This window comes from Camelus dromedarius, chromosome 18 (assembly GCF_036321535.1).
Source record: "Camelus dromedarius isolate mCamDro1 chromosome 18, mCamDro1.pat, whole genome shotgun sequence".
Taxonomy (NCBI): domain Eukaryota; kingdom Metazoa; phylum Chordata; class Mammalia; order Artiodactyla; family Camelidae; genus Camelus; species Camelus dromedarius.
Genome location: NC_087453.1, coordinates 12,926,281 through 12,943,585, shown reverse-complemented (window position 1 = coordinate 12,943,585; position 17,305 = coordinate 12,926,281). Strand labels below are relative to the sequence as shown.

Sequence of the window (17,305 nt, the reverse complement as noted above, 5' to 3'; positions counted from 1 at the left end):
CTGAACAGAGTGTGTGTGGGTATATATAAAATTTTTAGGTGAAAAGTACACACTATTCTAAATGTGTTTAGTATGAGAAATGCCTGTATGTAAAAATAAGTAGCTTTCTTTATATTCCAAAAATAACCAGTTAGAAAATATCATGGGGAATAGTTAATGAAAAAATTACTGACCTACTGCGAAAAAAAGTACAAATTTTTATTAAGGGATTTATTTATTCTATGTATTTAACAAACCCTTATACAGTGTAGGATTTACTGTGTGCCAAGCACATTTAATCCTTAACAACCGTAGAAGGTGGGCTTAATCATTACCCGAATTTTTCAGTGAAGGAACTAAGGCACAGAGAGGTTAAGTAACTTAGCTAAAGTCACAGTGTATAAGCAGCAGAACCAGGATTCAAAATGCAGTCAGCTTCCAGTGTCTGTGCTCTTTGCTCTCATGCTGCATAGTGAATAAATGTAAAGATATACCGTGTTCCAGGGGGAAAACCCAGTATCATAAAATGATCTATTCACAGCTGGACTGGGCTCTCGAGCAAGGGCTGAGATGCTGACCATCTGTCCAAGGTGAGTATCAACAGAATGGCAAACTGTTCAGGAGCCGTGGGCCCCCCTACAGGTGCACTGAGTCATGCAGAGGTCAGAAGAGAATGGACGCTCGCCTCTCAGGGAGCCGTGGGAGAGCCACAGCTCAGAGTGCACCCCCTGCCCCAAGTCCCCTAACGCAGACGTAGTGGTCCTTTCTAACTCAACATGCCCTCTCCTCCTCTCTTAGATCCAGGAGATGGTCCACTCGGAGGTTGCTGCCTATGACTCGGGCCGGCCAGGGCCCCTGCTGGGCCGCCCGGCGATGCTGGCCAGCCACATGAGCGCCCTCAGCCAGTCCCAGCTCATTTCTCAGATGGGCATCCGGAGCGGCATCGCCCACAGCTCCCCATCCCCCCCAGGGAGCAAGTCTGCGACCCCCTCTCCCTCCAGTTCAACTCAGGAGGAGGAGTCAGAAGCGCATTTCAAGGTATGTAGGGGTGCAGATGCAAAGCCTAAAGATGCCTTAAGATGCCCTCCCATCAACAAGGGGACAGCCCCTGCATGGATGTGAGCATCACCTACCTCTAGAAAAGTCTAGAAGCGGGTAACTGTACCCTTTGCTGGAAAACAAGGGGGAGGAAAATTCTGGGGAAACATGGTGAAATCTTCCTTCTGAATGGTCAGTGGATCATTTCAGTGGCGTTGATGGCTTTGGCAAGATCCTCAGGGCCACGTATTTTGGCCACTTAGGAGAACCACAAAGATGTGTGGTCCAGCAGTGGGCACCTCTGGGCAGCACTGACTGGTGGCTGGAGCAGTAAAAGTGATTCGCTCCTCCAGGTGGGGCCGTGCCTTCCCCCTCCACGTCCCTGGGACCAGGGATGGTCCTGCCCTTTCAAGAACATGTCAGGGATGAGAGTTCACCACCTGTCCTGGCTGCAGTCTTTTCTCTACACTGACTCTAAATCTCCCTCCCTGCGGGAGAGGACCTTGTTTTACTGGGGCAGGAAACAGAGGCCAAGAATGGCCAGGGGTGGATGTGCTTGCCCAGAATCTCCCAGTGAGATGGTGGCAGAATCAAGACTTGGTCCCACAACTCCTGCCTCCCTTTCTTCTTCCTCAGGGCCTCTCACCCCTTTCCACGCGGTGTCCCTGCAGAGGCCTGGGGTGATAACCAAGGGGCTGGTGCCACCTAACAGAGTGGCTGGGGTGGGCGCCTCTGGCCCCTGGTCTAGCTCCATCCTCAGGATAACTTGGTCTCTAGTGTAGTCCAGGCAGGGGTGGTTTTTATTTTATTTTATTTTTTTAATTTAACAACCAGTTCTAAAACACTTCCAGGGGCCAGACACTTTTCTAAGGGCACGAAGGATGTGAATCCAAGTAACCCTCATCACACCCCTGTGTGGTAGGTGTTGTTATTTTCTCTGACTGGCCAATGAGGAAACTGAGGCACAGAGAGGTTAAGTAATTTATCAAATGTCACAGAACCAGGCATTCAACCGAGGTGGTTGCAGTCGGGCTCCAGCATATGCCCTCCCAACCACCTGCAAGGCCACGTCTGCCCAGCTCTCCGGTTACAAGGTGCACCCACCTCCCTGTCCTGTTAGAGTCTCGCCCTGGGGCTCACGGAGCTGAGGCTTGGAGAGGTGGGCGGCTGCAGAGAGACACTCAGGGCCAGAACCAAGGGGGCTGCAGACTGCCCCACACTGCCCCTCAGAGGTGCAGGCCTGAGTCCTGTCTGCTGGCCTGTGGTTTCCTTATCAATCCATGGCGTCACCTTCCTTTTCTTGATGCATAGAGCCATGGTCTTCAACTGCAGGATCCAGGGCCTTTGACCAAAATCCTTGGTCCCTAGGTGGCCTGAGAGTTCTAAACTGTGGTGAGCATTCCCACCCTCTCCCCACGCAGGGAAGATGCCCTAAGTCAGATGCTCACAGTATTGTGGTCCTGGAGTGTAACTGCTTCCGAGGCCACACCTGATGACAGTTACGTTAACCTCACCCCATCCAAAAACTTCAAAGAGGGCAGGGGGATGAAGCCATGCGCTCCAAGTAGCACAGCTGAAATGTGGTGGAAGAGACCAGTCCTATGTAATCAATGATTATTTGTGCTCATAGAGGAGAGAGCTGTTAAGAAAAAAAAATAAAAAAACATATATATATACACACACACACACACATATCTCCAAAACTTGGAAATAGTCCAAAAACCAATAACTGCACGTTCTTTCAATGGCGTATCACAGCATCGTCTAACAGGCTCATTCCAGAATTATCTGATTCTCTGGGAGAGCGTACCTTTGTTTTGATTCCTCCTTCGTTATTGATTAGGGGGCTTTACACTCCATACAGGGAGATGTTAACTTGGGGAAAAAGTGATAAAGATGTAAACAATTTTTGTCTGATTGCAAGGCAAATTAATTTTTCCCTGTGGAGATGCAAATGACTTCTGTCCAGGAAAAAAAGATGAAAAGCCCCAAAGGTGATAGGTTTATTGCTCTGTTGGGCATTAATCAATCTCTTTCTCTTGTATTTCTTTGAATCAACTTTGCCATCATGCTGATTCTCATTAAGGAGTTAAATGAAACACCCAGGCAGGGCTCATAACCTGGGCATGTGTGCGTGTGTGTGTGTTCAGGTCCGGGGTGGCCAGCCCCCAGGGGCTGCCCGTGTGTGAGCAGGGCTGGGCAAGCAGGGGACAGCTGAGGGAAGTCCAGCTCTGCCTGAGGCTGAGACAGGTGCCCTCTGGCAGGAGGCCCTGGGCTTCTCTGGTTGTCTGACTCCTCTCGCCCGGGCAGATGTCAGGAGAGAAGAGACCCTCAGCTGACCCAGGCAAAAAGGCCAAGAACCCAAAGAAGAAGAAGAAGAAGGACCCCAATGAGCCGCAGAAACCCGTGTCAGCCTATGCGCTCTTCTTCAGAGACACTCAGGCCGCCATCAAGGGACAGAACCCCAGTGCCACCTTTGGGGATGTGTCCAAAATCGTGGCCTCCATGTGGGACAGCTTGGGAGAGGAGCAGAAGCAGGTGAGCCCCAGCCCTTTCTGGGCCACCCCCCAAGGCTTTGAGGTTGGACCTGGAAGGTCTAAAGCCAGGCCCAGCCTCTGGAACTAGAGGCTCCTGCAGACGTCTTCACCGGGGTCAGTTTGCCCATCTCTAAGCTGGGAAGGTAGGTTTCTTCCAGTTCGGCTCCTTTCCAGCTGCGTTCACTAGCAGCTTGGCTAAGTGGAGAGGAAAGTGGGCCTCTGCTTCCTCATCTAGAAAATGAGAACAAGCATCTCCGTCCATCCTGTGCCTCCAACTCTGATAGTCTGGGGGCCAGGCCAGAGCTTTCCTGTCCACTGACCGTATTCCTATGGCCTGGTCTCAAGGGCCTTCGGGGGAACAGGAGCAGGCCTAGCTCACAGGCAAAGGCTAGTTGCCAGCTGTGTGACCTCAGGCTGACCATCTAACCTCTCCCCGATGTTGCCCACCTCTTGGACCTTTCAGGCCTACAAGAGGAAGACAGAAGCGGCAAAGAAGGAGTACCTGAAGGCTCTGGCAACCTACAGGGCCAGCCTCGTCTCCAAGGTAACCCCTGCAGTCCCGAGGCCCAGCTCTGCTAAGAGTGGGGCCACTTGAGTGACAGAGCAAGAACCAAGGCCCAGGGGAACGGTCAGCACCATAGGTCTTGGAAGGGATAGATAAGACCCATGTGCTCACTTCTCCAGTGCACCTACTGTGTGCCGGGGTCACGCTGGGTACTTTATATGCATCTCATTTCATGTAATTCTCAACAAAAACCCGATACTCAGAGGAGTTAAACAACTTGCCTGGAATTATCCAGCTTGTTAAGTGGCAGTACCATGATTCAAACCCAGTCTTTGCCAGTCTTCAAATGTGGCCCATACTCCTGACCACACTCTCTGCTGCCTCTGTCCACACTGGCATCGGAGGACGCTCAGCATGGCGGTGGATGTGTGGTCCAAGTCGGGGGCGGGGGTGGGGGCAGGTCTGGAAGCTGCTGCAGAGAACATGGCTTCTGGGTTAGGCCATAAAGGGCCAAGCAAAGAGCATGTCCTGGGTCAAGGGAACAACATATGCAAAGGCACAGAGGCTGGAGAGAAGCATAAATAGAGGCTAGCCCAGCTGGATGATTCTAAGAGTGTGGATTCCCCTGTGGGCAGGGGAGCCCCCAGGGATTAAAGCGAGGGGTAGTTGGATGGTCAGAGCTCAGTGTGGTGGGACCCTGAATTATCTCAGGTTAGTCCAGGGCTCTCCCCAAGGGGCTCAACAGCCAGCCAGAAGCCATGCCAGTAGGTTGCAGAACCACATGGCCTCGTGGCCCAAGTTCTGGCTTATCCACCTTCTCCAGAGTGATCGGTGTCTGTCTCCTTCCAGAGCTCCCCCGACCAGGGTGAGACCAAGGGCACTCAGGCGAACCCACCAGCCAAAATGCTCCCACCCAAGCAGCCCATGTACGCCATGCCTGGCCTGGCCTCCTTCCTGACGCCATCCGACCTGCAGGCCTTCCGCAGCGGGGCCTCTCCCGCCAGCCTCGCCCGGACACTGGGCTCCAAGTCGCTGCTGCCGGGCCTCAGCGCATCCCCACCGCCGCCCCCCTCCTTCCCTCTCAGCCCTACCCTGCACCAGCAGCTGCCACTGCCCCCCCACGCCCAGGGCACCCTCCTCAGTCCACCTGTTAGCATGTCCCCAGCCCCCCAGCCTCCTGTCCTGCCCACGCCCATGGCGCTCCAGGTGCAGCTGGCCATGAGCCCCTCACCGCCAGGGCCACAGGTAAGCAGGGCCCAGCAAGAACATGCCCCTAGGGGACCCCTTGTGGAAAGGGGAGGCAACTTGGGATTTAACCTCAGCCTTGGCCCCTTAGCTCTCTGAGCCTCAGTTACCACATCTGTGAAATGGGGCTAGTACACCTTGTCTGAGATGTACTGGCTGCAGTGAACAGTTGGTAAGTTGCCAGACAGATTCTTCAGATTCTTAAGGTATCCCAGGCTCTCCTCCCCTCAACCTGCGTCCATTTCTGTTGTTTGGCTGGAGGGGCTAAGGCCACCATGACTTCTGCTAGGTCAGCCCTAGCTCCTGACCCTCCCCAAAGCCTTTGAAGCTTGACCCTACTAATTGTTCCACAGACACTGGTAATTACAAGGCTTACTTGGCCCTGGGAGGTCACTCAGCCCAATAACTCTATTTTACAGAGTGGGATGCTGAGGTCCAGGAAAGGAAGGTCCTTCACATGCACACACACACACACACACACACACACACACACACACACACCCCCGATGCAGCTAAGATGGGGTTGAATTTTTCAGAAGGTGCTCTGCTGGGGAAAAGAAAGAAGCAGTCCAGGCGGAGAGGCAGAGCAGAGATTTTTATAAGCTGGGGAGGTGTCTCTGGGCTCACCCTCAGGCGCACACAGCTCCCGTCCCCACTAGCTGCCTGAGACGTGTACCCCGTTCCCCTCCTTGGCTCACCCGCCTCCTCCTCCCCCCCATGGCAGGACTTTCCTCACATCTCTGAGTTCCCCAGTGGTTCCGGATCCCGCTCCCCTGGCCCATCCAACCCCACGAGCAGCGGAGACTGGGACAGCAGTTACCCCAGCGGGGAGTGTGGCATCAGCACCTGCAGGTTGGCCCTCCCCCCCCACCCACCCAATGTTAGCACTGCCCTTGTCCTGCTGACCCATGAAGGGTGGGGACGGGATGATGGGGGGTGGGAAGAGGTGAGGGGGACACTGCAGGTCACTGTCAGCCCTGCGGGGGTCCTTGTGGGCACTGGGTGCCCGCTGTCTTCAGGAGAGATCACAGAGCAAAGCAGGGCCCCAGAGGGACTCAGCTGGTCCGGCGCCAGGCCCTGAACCAGGGAAACAGGCCCAGCTCTGTGTTGTGGCTTCGCTTTGCATCTGGTTATGTTCACACGTGCTTGCACATGACATTGATAGCTGGGCCGTCTGTCTTTGCTCAGGTCCCCTAGGAGCAGAGACTGGGGCAGGGATTTGGGTGCTTGATGACGTGTACATGTTCAGGGAGAATTTGCAGGAGAAGGTGGGGGAGGGAGGCAGGACAAGCAGGGAGGGAGCCTCAGAGGGCATGGCCTCAGCTGGAGACTGACTTCAGCCTGATCCCACTGGAGCCCTGGATACCAATCATACCACAGTATTGGCCCCACCTCGAGGTTCGAGCATTTTGTATCCTCAGCATTGAGGAACAGGTGGTCCCCCGCCAGGATTCCAGGAGGGTTGTTTGGTAGACAGTCAGGGAGGGACCAGCACGTGCCCCTCATTCATCCTCAGAGGTGCAGCCGAATCCGGAGATGGGTGAAGGGCTAGTGTCCTGATGTGCCCTGGACTCTGTGTCCAGTCCCCTGCAGGCTGGGCGTCGCATTAGGTAGGGGTGGGGGATCACATCAGCCCTGATGGTCCCTCCTCTCTCCCCAGCCTGCTCCCGAGGGATAAGTCGCTCTACCTCACCTAAGCGCGCCTCCATCTCCTCCCCGAGGCTTGCTGGAAGGGCGCTGCTCAGAGCCTGAAGAGCTGACAGCAGAAGGAGGCCTTGGCAGGAAGCGGGGTGATGGAGGAGAGAGAGCAGTGACAAGCTGACACCCCAGGGTTGAGTCTCTTCCTCGACCTCCCACCAGACTCTGCAGAGGCAGCCCGCCGCCCACCACCAGCCCAAAGAACCTGCCGGAACCTTCCGCCCCCTGACCTGCTTGCACCAGGGTTACTGTGGACCCCGCTCCTCGCCCTGCCACTGTACCCTACGTCTGGACGTCTGGCCCCAGCCCAGGCTCGTGTGAGCTGCCCCTGGACGGCTCTCTCTCTAACAGAAACCCACCCCCAGGTACATGGGGCGGGGGCAGCTCAGCCACAGACGTGCAAATACGGTTTTATGGTGTGAACCAGAGATTATGAAACTTATAAACTGCTGGCTCCGTGTAAGTACTAGTTGACTAAGTGTTTTAGAACTGTGCTGAAAACATCTGTAAGATTATCTTGTGGGGGGGAAGGTAGTTTCCTTTAAGGTAAAAAGCATTTTATATGACCCTTAGCACATTTTTTTTTAAAGTTTTATCTTACGGGAGACATGCACAAAAGAGGCTGCCAAACCATTTCACCATCTGTACAGCAAGAACCGGACAGTTTACAGCCACACTCAGAGACATGGCGCTTTCTTTTTTTTTTTTTTTTTTTTTTGAATTGTACATCCTCCATCTATTTAAAATGACCAAAAACAACTTGTCTATTTATGAAGAACAATTGAAAACAAAAATGCCGTTTATCATAAAGTGTGCGTGGTTTGGGGGTTTGGTTTGGGTTTGGGTTCTTAATGTTTGCAGCTGTTTTCTGACCCTGCAAATTGTCTGTCTCGGTGCCCAGTGCTTCTCTCAAACTTCTTTATAATAAAACTTCTGAAAAGTTGGAAACAAGCCTGTCTCTTCTTGCTCTTGGCAAGCCAGGGCCAGGCCTTCTGGAGTGGCCTTTGGTGGTGGCTTGGCCAGGACAAAGCCCCTGGTGTCGGTCAGACTGAGGGCAAGGTCCCTCCTGCCATGTCCCAAACCCCGGGGTCTTTATGGGTGACAGAGCCTCGCTGGCCTCAGTCTTGCTGTCTACAGTAATGATGGTGCGAACACTCAGGCTTCTTGCGATGATTCGTAGGGTCTCTGGCATGGAGTGCTGGCCATGCAGGGAGCCCTCACTGGCAGGTGACCATGGCGAACCGCTCCCCCACCAGTCCCTCACCACCGATGGGGCCTCTGTCCTCTGGAAGCTCCCATTCTGGAGGAGGTGAGAGGTGGGTTCAGGGTAACAGGAGCCCGTGGGACCAGGGAGACGCCTCCAAACCCAAGTGTAGGCAGTGTTCCAGACTAGGCCCTCTTAACCAGGTTTCCTGACAGGTGTTAGGTGGTGATACTTCAAAAATAATAATAATAATTATGTGGCTACTTTGACTGTTCCTGGAAAAACCACAGTCGCCTGGTGTAGAGGAGCTTTGGGGAGACCGCAGCTCTTGGGCCCCATGACGCAGCTATGTTGAGGTGGGGGCAGGTGCTGGCACCCCAAACCAGGCCCAGGAGCTGGACAGAGGAGGCTCCACGTGTCTGGCCTTTGTTCTCCAATCCTGTAACCCCGCTTGGCCCAGATAACAGCCTCCAGGGTGGGGCGCAATTTCTCTGTGCGCAGTCTCCTCACTGAAGGGCGTTTTGTAATTCACTTTGGAAAAAGAAAAAAAGGAAAACCAGCCAAACAAACAAAAACAACATGCTGTCATGTCAGCAGCATCATTGCAATGTGAAGCGTGAATAGTTCACGTCGTTACAATTTCCTTTCCTACATGGGGCCTGTCAGTAACACACTGATGACTTAGTGTAATATTCGACTCTTGCTTTTACACTGGAGAAAACAGTGTTATTGAGATCCACGCAGGCGGCCCCAAATAACAAGAGTGCAAGGCTACAGGTTCTTGCTCCCGAGGTAGACACTCCCACCTGCTCCCTTATCGCTGCACCAGGAACTCAGGATTCCTTTGAACAGGTCTGCATGCCAAGGCTGGCCTTCCGCTGAGCTGCAGGGGATGCTTAGAGACACCCAAGCAGAGTCTGAACCCCCTGCCTACAGATATCAGAGGGTGGCCAAGTGGGTGCATCCCAATGCCGCAGAGGGTAGGAACAGAGCCAGTGGAAGGTACAAGAAGGCTAATTTCCGGGCGGTGGAGTGGACTATGCCACCTGTAAGGGTTGCTGTGGGTGCCCTGCCCGATACCATTATTGGCCAGCGCCCATCCCCCAGCTCCTGAGTGTTAGCAGCTCACAGTTCACAGGTGCCCCTGTTGGTCCCAATCATTGTCCTGGACCAGGAGGGGACGCCCCATCCCCTTAGAGCTGCCCTCAGCTAATGACGGAATAACGGAGCAGCCAGCTCCGTGGTGTCACTCACGCTCCTGAGCTTCCGTGGGATCAGGCTGCAGCAGGTCTCCAGCCGCAACAGCATCCTTGCTCATGTGGAGGGGTTACCGGGGCCTCCCTCATCCCTCCTCTCCAGTCTTGCTCCTGCTGCCAGAAAGCATCCCCATCCACCACCCGCCTGCCCATCTCTGCCCATCTGACCTCATCCGTGCCTGGCCTGCTGTTAGAGCCAGGCTTTGCAGGGGAGGAAGGCTGCCCTCCAGAGGTTCTTATCAAACAGGTTAATAGGCACTCATTCAACAAATACTTAATGAACTCCAGGCACTGGGCTTGGTGCTGCATCACAGTGATGAGTAAGACAGGCCAGGTCCCTGCCCTCTTGGAGACGTAAAGCATTAAACAAGGATACCCACCAGTACCCGTAAGATTTCAAATGGTAAGGATGCTTAGGAGGACCCCCAGACAGCTGTTCTGAGCAAGAATAACAGGTGGTCCTGGGCCAAATTGGGAGAAGGTGGTGAAGGACGGGCTTTTGAGGAAGTGAGCCTGGTGGCCCTCCTGCCCCAGCCATCCCCTCCCACAGGAAAGAGGTGTGGACCGTGTCAGGATTTGGGCTCGGGGAAGGGGCACTGGCTTCTTACCCATCTCTTCGGGAGCTCTGGGTATGAGTGTGTTGGGGGTAGTGATGTCTGGCCCCAAATGCGAATCAATTTCTCCAACCCTCACACCCTAGAGGCAGCCCTGGTCACCCGCACGGGGCCATTGGAAGCCTTCCAGTCAATATAGTTTTACACAAATAAATAATGCAGAAGAAGGATAGTTTGAGAGGTGACAAATGCTCAGAAGACAAAAGGGACGGGGTGGAGGGAGCTTGTGGCCACTTCAGAAAGGGGATGGAGGTAAAGGAACCAGCAGTGACAGTCTCTGAGAGGACCGAGTTCCTGAGAGAAGGAAAGGCTGAAGCAAATGCCCTGGGCAGGAAGCAACTGGCATGTTCTGAAACAGCAAGGAAACCAGAATGGCCAATGATTGAAGAAGAGGCTGCAAAAGAGGGGTTTGAGGATGCAGCCCGTGTCCAGACCAAGACTTCTACACCCAGTGACAAGTCTGGACTTTGTTGTGGGGCAATGAGAAGTCATTCGTGTGAAGGATGGACAGGATCCAAATTGCATTTTCAGAAGATCCCCCTGGCTGTCGGGAGGGGCGTAGATTGTAGGGGAGGGAGAGGAGGAGTGGGGAGATTGGTCAAGGGGCTGTGCAGTCAACCAGGGGAGAGAAGGTGGTGGCACCAGACAGGGTGGTGACAGTGGAGGGGAGGCATCTGGATGGCTTGGATGCACTGCATCACTGGAAACTGGCCAGGGACCAGAGGGGCAGTGAGATGAGGACAGCTGCGGGCTGAGAGAAGCAGCTCTGGGCGAGGGGTCCGCAGTCCTGGCCTCGGGACCTCAGCCCCGTCTCTGCCCCACCGTACACTCCTGGGTCCCGCCAGCTACTGTGGGACTAATATTGCCTTTGAGGGATTGGAAGGGAAGCAGACCGAGTGCTGGGCAGGAAAGGGCTTTCTAAACTGGAGCCACGAAGCCACTAAAGAAAACACTCTGAAGACATTCCAGTGGAGAGAGAAGCGGACAGGGAGGCCCTGTGATCTGGCTGTTGTTCTTGGGTCTGGACTTAATTGTGTTCCCTCAAAATCCAGATGTTGAGGCCCAGCTCCCTGTGTGATGGTACTTGGAGGTGATCGGGTTTCGATGAGGTCCTGAGGATGGGGCCCCCGGGATGGGATCAGTGCTCTAGTGAGAAGAGACACCAGAGAGGGGTACTTTCTCTCTCAGTCTCTCAATCTCTCAACGTCTCTCTCTTCCTTCCATATGAGCTCACAGTGGGAAGGCAGCGTCTATAACCCCAAGAAAGAGCTCTCACCAGAAACTGGTGGCACTTTGATCTTGGCCATCCAGCCTCCAGAACTGTGAGAACATCCATTTCTGTGGGTGAAGCCCCCGGCCCCCCGCTGCTGTCTTGTCCTTGCGGCCGGCCGGGCTGACCGATGTGCCCTCGGAGTTAGGGCTCTGGAGGGCAAGAAAAGGGGGACAGGACCCTGTGGCACTTGGAGCGCGCAGGACCAGGCAGGGCTCGGCGCCGTGAAATCATGCCTGTGGGACGCCTACACTAATTTCACGCTGTCTTATAACAGCAATTAGCATCGACTCTGGAGGAAGAATGTTATGTTCAAGGTCCTTGATTTCGACTTTTAAACTAGTAATACATGCATGTCGCTTAAGAAGTCAAAGTGTACCACACAGCTTATTACACTGCTCTCCGCGCCTCCCGGCCCCTGGCTCCCACCGCCTCCCTCCGCACCCGCCACTCGGGTGTTTCCTCTCTTATTTAACAAATAAATATGCGTATACTGCTGTTTCTTGATTTATCTGTTTTTAAATGTATTTCCTTTTTAATGGAGGTACTGGGGATTGAGCCCAGGACCTTATGCGTGCTAAGCCTGATCTCTACCACTGAGCTCTACCCAGCCCCCCATTTTATCCATTTTTAAATATTATTTATTCAAAACAGACTTCTTCTGTATAGCGCAGGGAACCATATTCAATATCTTGTAATAACCTTTAATGAAAAAGAATATGAAAGCGAATATATGTATATATATGCATGACTGGGACATTATGCAGTACACCAGAGACTGACACATTGCAACTGACTATACTTCAATTAAAAAAATTAATAAATATTATTTCTTCAGTTATCCCCCTCAAGGGACCCTTACAACACTTCTTGAGGGCCTTCTCTGTGCCAGGCATTTTATATGTAAAGTCTGGCTTATTTTTCACACAACCCTGTGAAATAGGTGCTGTTAACTCTGTTTCACAAATGAGCAAACAGAGGCACAGAAAGATGGAATAGTTGATCCTGGAACAAGTCAGAGGCAGAATCAGGGCCTGGACCCCAAGTCTGTGGCCTCCATCCGTGGGTTCTGAAGGCACGGCCTCCAGCGTTGCGGCTGAAGAGTCTAAAGTCACTCTCCCTCCCGTTCCCTCGTATGTCGCCCTCATTTTCCCCTCCTCTGGGAGCTTTTGGCTTTCTCTTTGCTCCCTGTCTTGGGACAGCACAGTGCTGTACCTGGATCTGTGTCTCTTTTCATTGGCTGGCGCCAGGTAGACCCTTCCAGTCTAAAGAGGGCTGACTGCATCTCCCCACCGACTTCTGTTCTACTCCAGGACCATATTTTGAACTTAGAAGGCAAGAAATTGGCCTCTTTGTGCTCCAGTCCACAAAGAAATGATGGTTTCCATTGCTAATAGGGGAAGAATGTGAGGAACAAACACACCGATTATTTCTTCCACGTAGTGTCTCATGCCGGGGGAGGGTCGGGCCCGGGGGGTGGGGGGGGTTCTGAGTTTTCTCTCCTTGGCTTGCAGACTGCCGTCTTCTGTCCGGGTCCTTATATGGTCTTTCCTCTGTGAGTAAGAGCTCCTGGTGTCCCCTACGGGTGTCCTGATTTCCTCTTCTTATAAAGACACCAGTCACATTGGCTGAGGTCTCATCCTAATGGCCTCCTTTTAATTTAATCTCCTCTTTCAAGGCCCTATCACCAAATACAGTCACATTCTTAGGTACTAAGGGTTAGGGCTTCAATATATGAATTGTAGGAGGGACACAATTCAGATGGCATGGTTGATATAGATTAGAAACCCCACAATGTTGGTTTAGTCCAACCACTGGTTCATGGGCCAGGCAACAGGAAATCAGAAAAGAGACACAAGTTGGGAAAGATTCCACATGGGCCTGTGAGGTAGCTGACCACTCCGATCACCCCGCTTGGGAGGATGCTGTGAAGTCAAGATGTGTCCCAGTCACTTCCATCTCACCATCATCCATCCCATCACACATCTGATGTGGCGCCATGCAAGCTGCAGTTACTCAGAAGATGTTTACTGACATGTCAGGGGAAGGTGCAGAAGGACAGGGCTGTCCCCTATGTCTCCAGAATGACACTGGACCACAACCATTTGTTGTCTCTCCTGAGTGCCTTCCTAAACCTCCAAGCTTCCCTCCAATTTTTTTTCCAGTCCACAAAATTTATTAGTATAAATGGAGTCAACAAACTGTTATTGGCATAAATGGTGTTACAAATCAAATGATGTCAGAGTCAGGTAGATAAGATAAACAGAGGAAAGAGATGATGATGGGGCGTGGTGAGGACTGTGGCTAAGTGGAGACTGACTGCCCTGCCAAAAACACATTTAAATTCAGTGTTTTATGGGCATAGAAAACAAACTGTGGTTCCCGGGGGAAACCAAGGAAGGGATAGATTAGGAGTTTGGGATTAATAGATACACATTACCATGTATAAACTAGATAAACAATAAGGACTTACTATATAGCACAGGGAACTATATTCAATTTCTTATGAGCTGAAAAAAATATATGTATGTATATGTATAACTGAATTGTTTGCTGTACACCTGAAACTTACATTATAAATTGATTACACTTCAAGAAAAAATAAGAAAAAATAGAAACAAAAATAAGTAAGTTCAATGTGTTTTAAAACACCATGCTGGCCCAAACAAAACAAGTTTGCCAGTCGAATGCACCCTTCAGGCACTTAGCTTGTGCCTTCCTTTGAGGGTATGGTTAAGAATATGGGTTTTGAAGATGGACACACAGACCTGGGTTTAAATTTTAGCTTCTTGTCTGCAAAACACTGTGGCGTTTGAAATCATAGAGCTGTTGTGAGGAATATATGAAATAATGCATGGAAAGTGCTTGTGCAGGGCCTGGCATATAGTAAGTGCTTAATATATAGTAGCTGTTATTATCATGGTGACTCAGAGAATAGCAATGGTGATGAATTTTTAAAAATAAAAGTACCCTCCTCGAGCAAATTTATGAGGTCATTCATGCGTGGAGTGATGGCGCCCTCTCGTGGCCATTATCTAGAACTGCAGGGAAGTGTAGCAGTCCAGACAGAATGGTTAGGAGCCAAATTGGGCTATAAGGTTAGACTATGGATTTGAATCCAGCTCAGAGAGATGTAAGTAGGTAACACAGGTCATTCACCTCCACTCATACCCTCCATCCCTTTCTCTGAACAATTTTACGATTCCATGGAGTGGTTCTAACAATTTAATGAAACTATACAATAACACTTCGCATGCAAGTGATATTAATAGCCCTTAATTTAAAGTGCTGGCTATGATCTAGATGACGCTAGCATGATCCTAGCACTCAGAACACCACTGGCCCCACGTTGCTAATATCGTTCTCTCTTGCGAGAAAGTGAAACTAGTGGGTAATTATTTTTCTTTCACTGGGTCGGGGTGAAAAGGGGTTACTTTGGCTTGGAGCACCTGACCAAAAAAATAGATCCCCTGTGGATATGAGAAATCTCATTAGAGCAAAATATTCCTTTGGATCATGCACTGCTCTTTCCAGACTTCTCTTTTAAAGGATGACCATTAGTATCAAATGCCCAGATGAGGATGAGTGTATCAGCTGCTTCCCTCTGCGACCAGAGAGGACTGGGAGACACTGTGTGTTGTCATTATCTCCAGCTGGACCCCTGCTCCACACACCCGCTCTGCCTCACTTGCTATTCTGTCTGGAGAGGTGCCTTTCTTCCTTCTCAGAGGCCAGTGGGGAATGAGGAGCCTAGGGTGGGAGATCCTGCCCTCCAGCTGGCTGGGCCCCATCCTCAGCCCTGCCTGGAGATGGAGAACCCGATGTCAGGCCTGGCCTCAGACTGCAGGGCCTCCCTCTGCCCATCTCAGGGCTGATTTTAGCCTTGTGAACCCTTGAGCAGAGGACCTGGTTAAAACAGGCCAGACTCCTGAACTACAAGAAAAGTGAGATGATACACAGGTGGTTGTTTTCAGCCCCTCGATCTGGGGTAATTTGTTACTCAGCAATAGAAAAATGAATACAATCTGTAAGGTTGCCTTAATGGTGGCAGTTAGGGTTTGATTGCTAAAGAAAACTCACAAGACCCCGATGACAACGCCTATAATGTAAGGTTTATTGCAAAAAAAGAATTCAATATAGCAACAGCCTCGCAGTAGAGACAGTCATCACAGACAAAGGCTGCCTCACGACGAGGTCCCGAGAGGCTGTAGGTGAGCTCCAACCAGCGTCGGGACACAGGAGTATGGAGACTGGAGGCTTGGGGTAGCAGCAGCCGTATCACTTTTTCAGGCCTGAAGCCTCCGAAGGTCATCATTTGGGCCTACATCTCTTGCAGCACAGCCAGATCCTTTGCGAGTTCATCGGAGATTATGAAAATTCCCATCTGGCCACAAATCCATTTCAATCTGAAGCGCACAGCTCCCCGGCCCCACATTCTCTTTGCCCTAGAAGAGTCCTGCCAAGACCTCAAGGCCGTGGTCAGTGATTATTGGCCTTGGCAATGTCCACGAGGTGGTTTTAAGTTCCCCCATGGCACAAGACACCTTAAAAGGATCCTGGACCTGGCAGAGGATGGGACAAACTTGCTAGAGCTGCCGCTGGCCAAGGCTGGAAAAAGGACCAGCTAGGCTGTGTGCTATGCCTCAGCCACAAGGGGGCGCCTGACTGGGCCCAAACTTACCTGACTCCGAGGTTCCAATAGGGGCTCAGTAATGAGCTTTCATTCAAACCATCCAAGGTGGTTCTAATGTAACCATCCTCCTGTCCCCACCCCACACCCCCACTATACACACACGTGGAGGCACGTGCGCGCGCACCCCCCCGACACACACACACACAGTCGGTCTACAGATCAGCCAACTGGGCTGGCTGCCCACCCCTGCCCCTTCCCTTGGTGGGTTTTATCCAAACCTCTGCAGAACAACTCCCTCCTCACTCCCACCCCCTCCATCCCTCCTGCGGACTCTCCAAAACCATCCTTCCTGAGCACCCCTGGCTTATTCCAGGGTTTAGAAAATCTTTATCACCCATTTGATTCTCACATGAAGAAGGCAGTGGGACAGGATTTATGGTCTCCCTGTCAAAAGAGGAAACTGAGGCACAGAAAGGGGGAATGACGGGCACACAACAAGTCTGTGGTGACACCAGACCACACTGCGACCTGCCTGAACTCAAGCCTATTGATGCGCAAGGCACCCTCCCCCTCCAATTATCTCACGGGGGGCTGCTGGCTTTGACAGAACCTTAGTGCTCACCCGCAAACAAGTCAACTGCTTGCCGGCCGCTTACTTGCTATGTGACCTTGGGCAAGTCTCTTCTCCTCTCTGAGCTTCTGTAAAGTATGAGGATGGCCTCTGGGTCCCCCCTCTGACTGAGACATCCTGTGACTGGGGCTTGAATCACCTCTACCCCCTTGAGGCTTCTGGGGTCTCAATCAAAATGCAAACAGACTTGTGAGAGGACTGATGACAGTACTTCAGCGCAGCAGCAATACGATCCCCAAAGCAGGAAGTCTCCACTTCTCACGGTTCGCTGCGCACTGGGCTTTCCATAAGCTTCAACAATGCTAAATTCACTACAACCCCAGGAGGGGGCAGTATTATTTCCCACATTTTATAGATAAGAAGACTGAGGCTCAGTGACATGAAATAACTACGCTGAGCAGGACTAGAGCCCAGGGAGGCCTGATCTCAAAAGGTAAGCTCTTCCTCCTGCTATAGGCTGCTCAGGGAATCTTCTGGAAGTCTGCTTTAGAAACTCAGAGTCTACCCTAGAAGCTCTATGGCCTTGTTTGGGCGGACCTTCCAGAACTGAAGCCCTTCAGCCGCCCCTCAGGAGGTATTATGGGAACTTTAAGAGAGAGAGTGCCTGCACCAGCACGACCCGGGTCCCCAGCCTCCTCCTGCAGCCAGCCCCTCATCCTGGGCCCACAAGCAGACACCGCAGCTCAGCCGGAGCC

At 52.0% G+C, this 17,305-nt stretch overlaps 1 protein-coding gene across 4 annotated transcripts in view; it reads left to right on the top strand.

The window, feature by feature from the left end:
- TOX2 (TOX high mobility group box family member 2) overlaps positions 1-7,725 on the top strand; it is a 120,567-nt gene extending 112,842 nt beyond the window's left edge. For all 4 annotated transcript variants that reach the window (XM_031433770.2, XM_031433771.2, XM_010977738.3 and 1 more), the window contains exons 4-9: positions 778-1,017; positions 3,328-3,555; positions 4,018-4,098; positions 4,909-5,304; positions 6,029-6,156; positions 6,965-7,725. In XM_031433770.2, the coding sequence (XP_031289630.2) occupies positions 778-1,017; positions 3,328-3,555; positions 4,018-4,098; positions 4,909-5,304; positions 6,029-6,156; positions 6,965-7,001 (1,110 nt within the window). In that variant the 3' untranslated portion in view covers positions 7,002-7,725. The remainder of the gene's footprint in view (positions 1-777; positions 1,018-3,327; positions 3,556-4,017; positions 4,099-4,908; positions 5,305-6,028; positions 6,157-6,964) is intronic.
- The last annotated feature ends 9,580 nt before the right edge of the window (positions 7,726-17,305 follow it).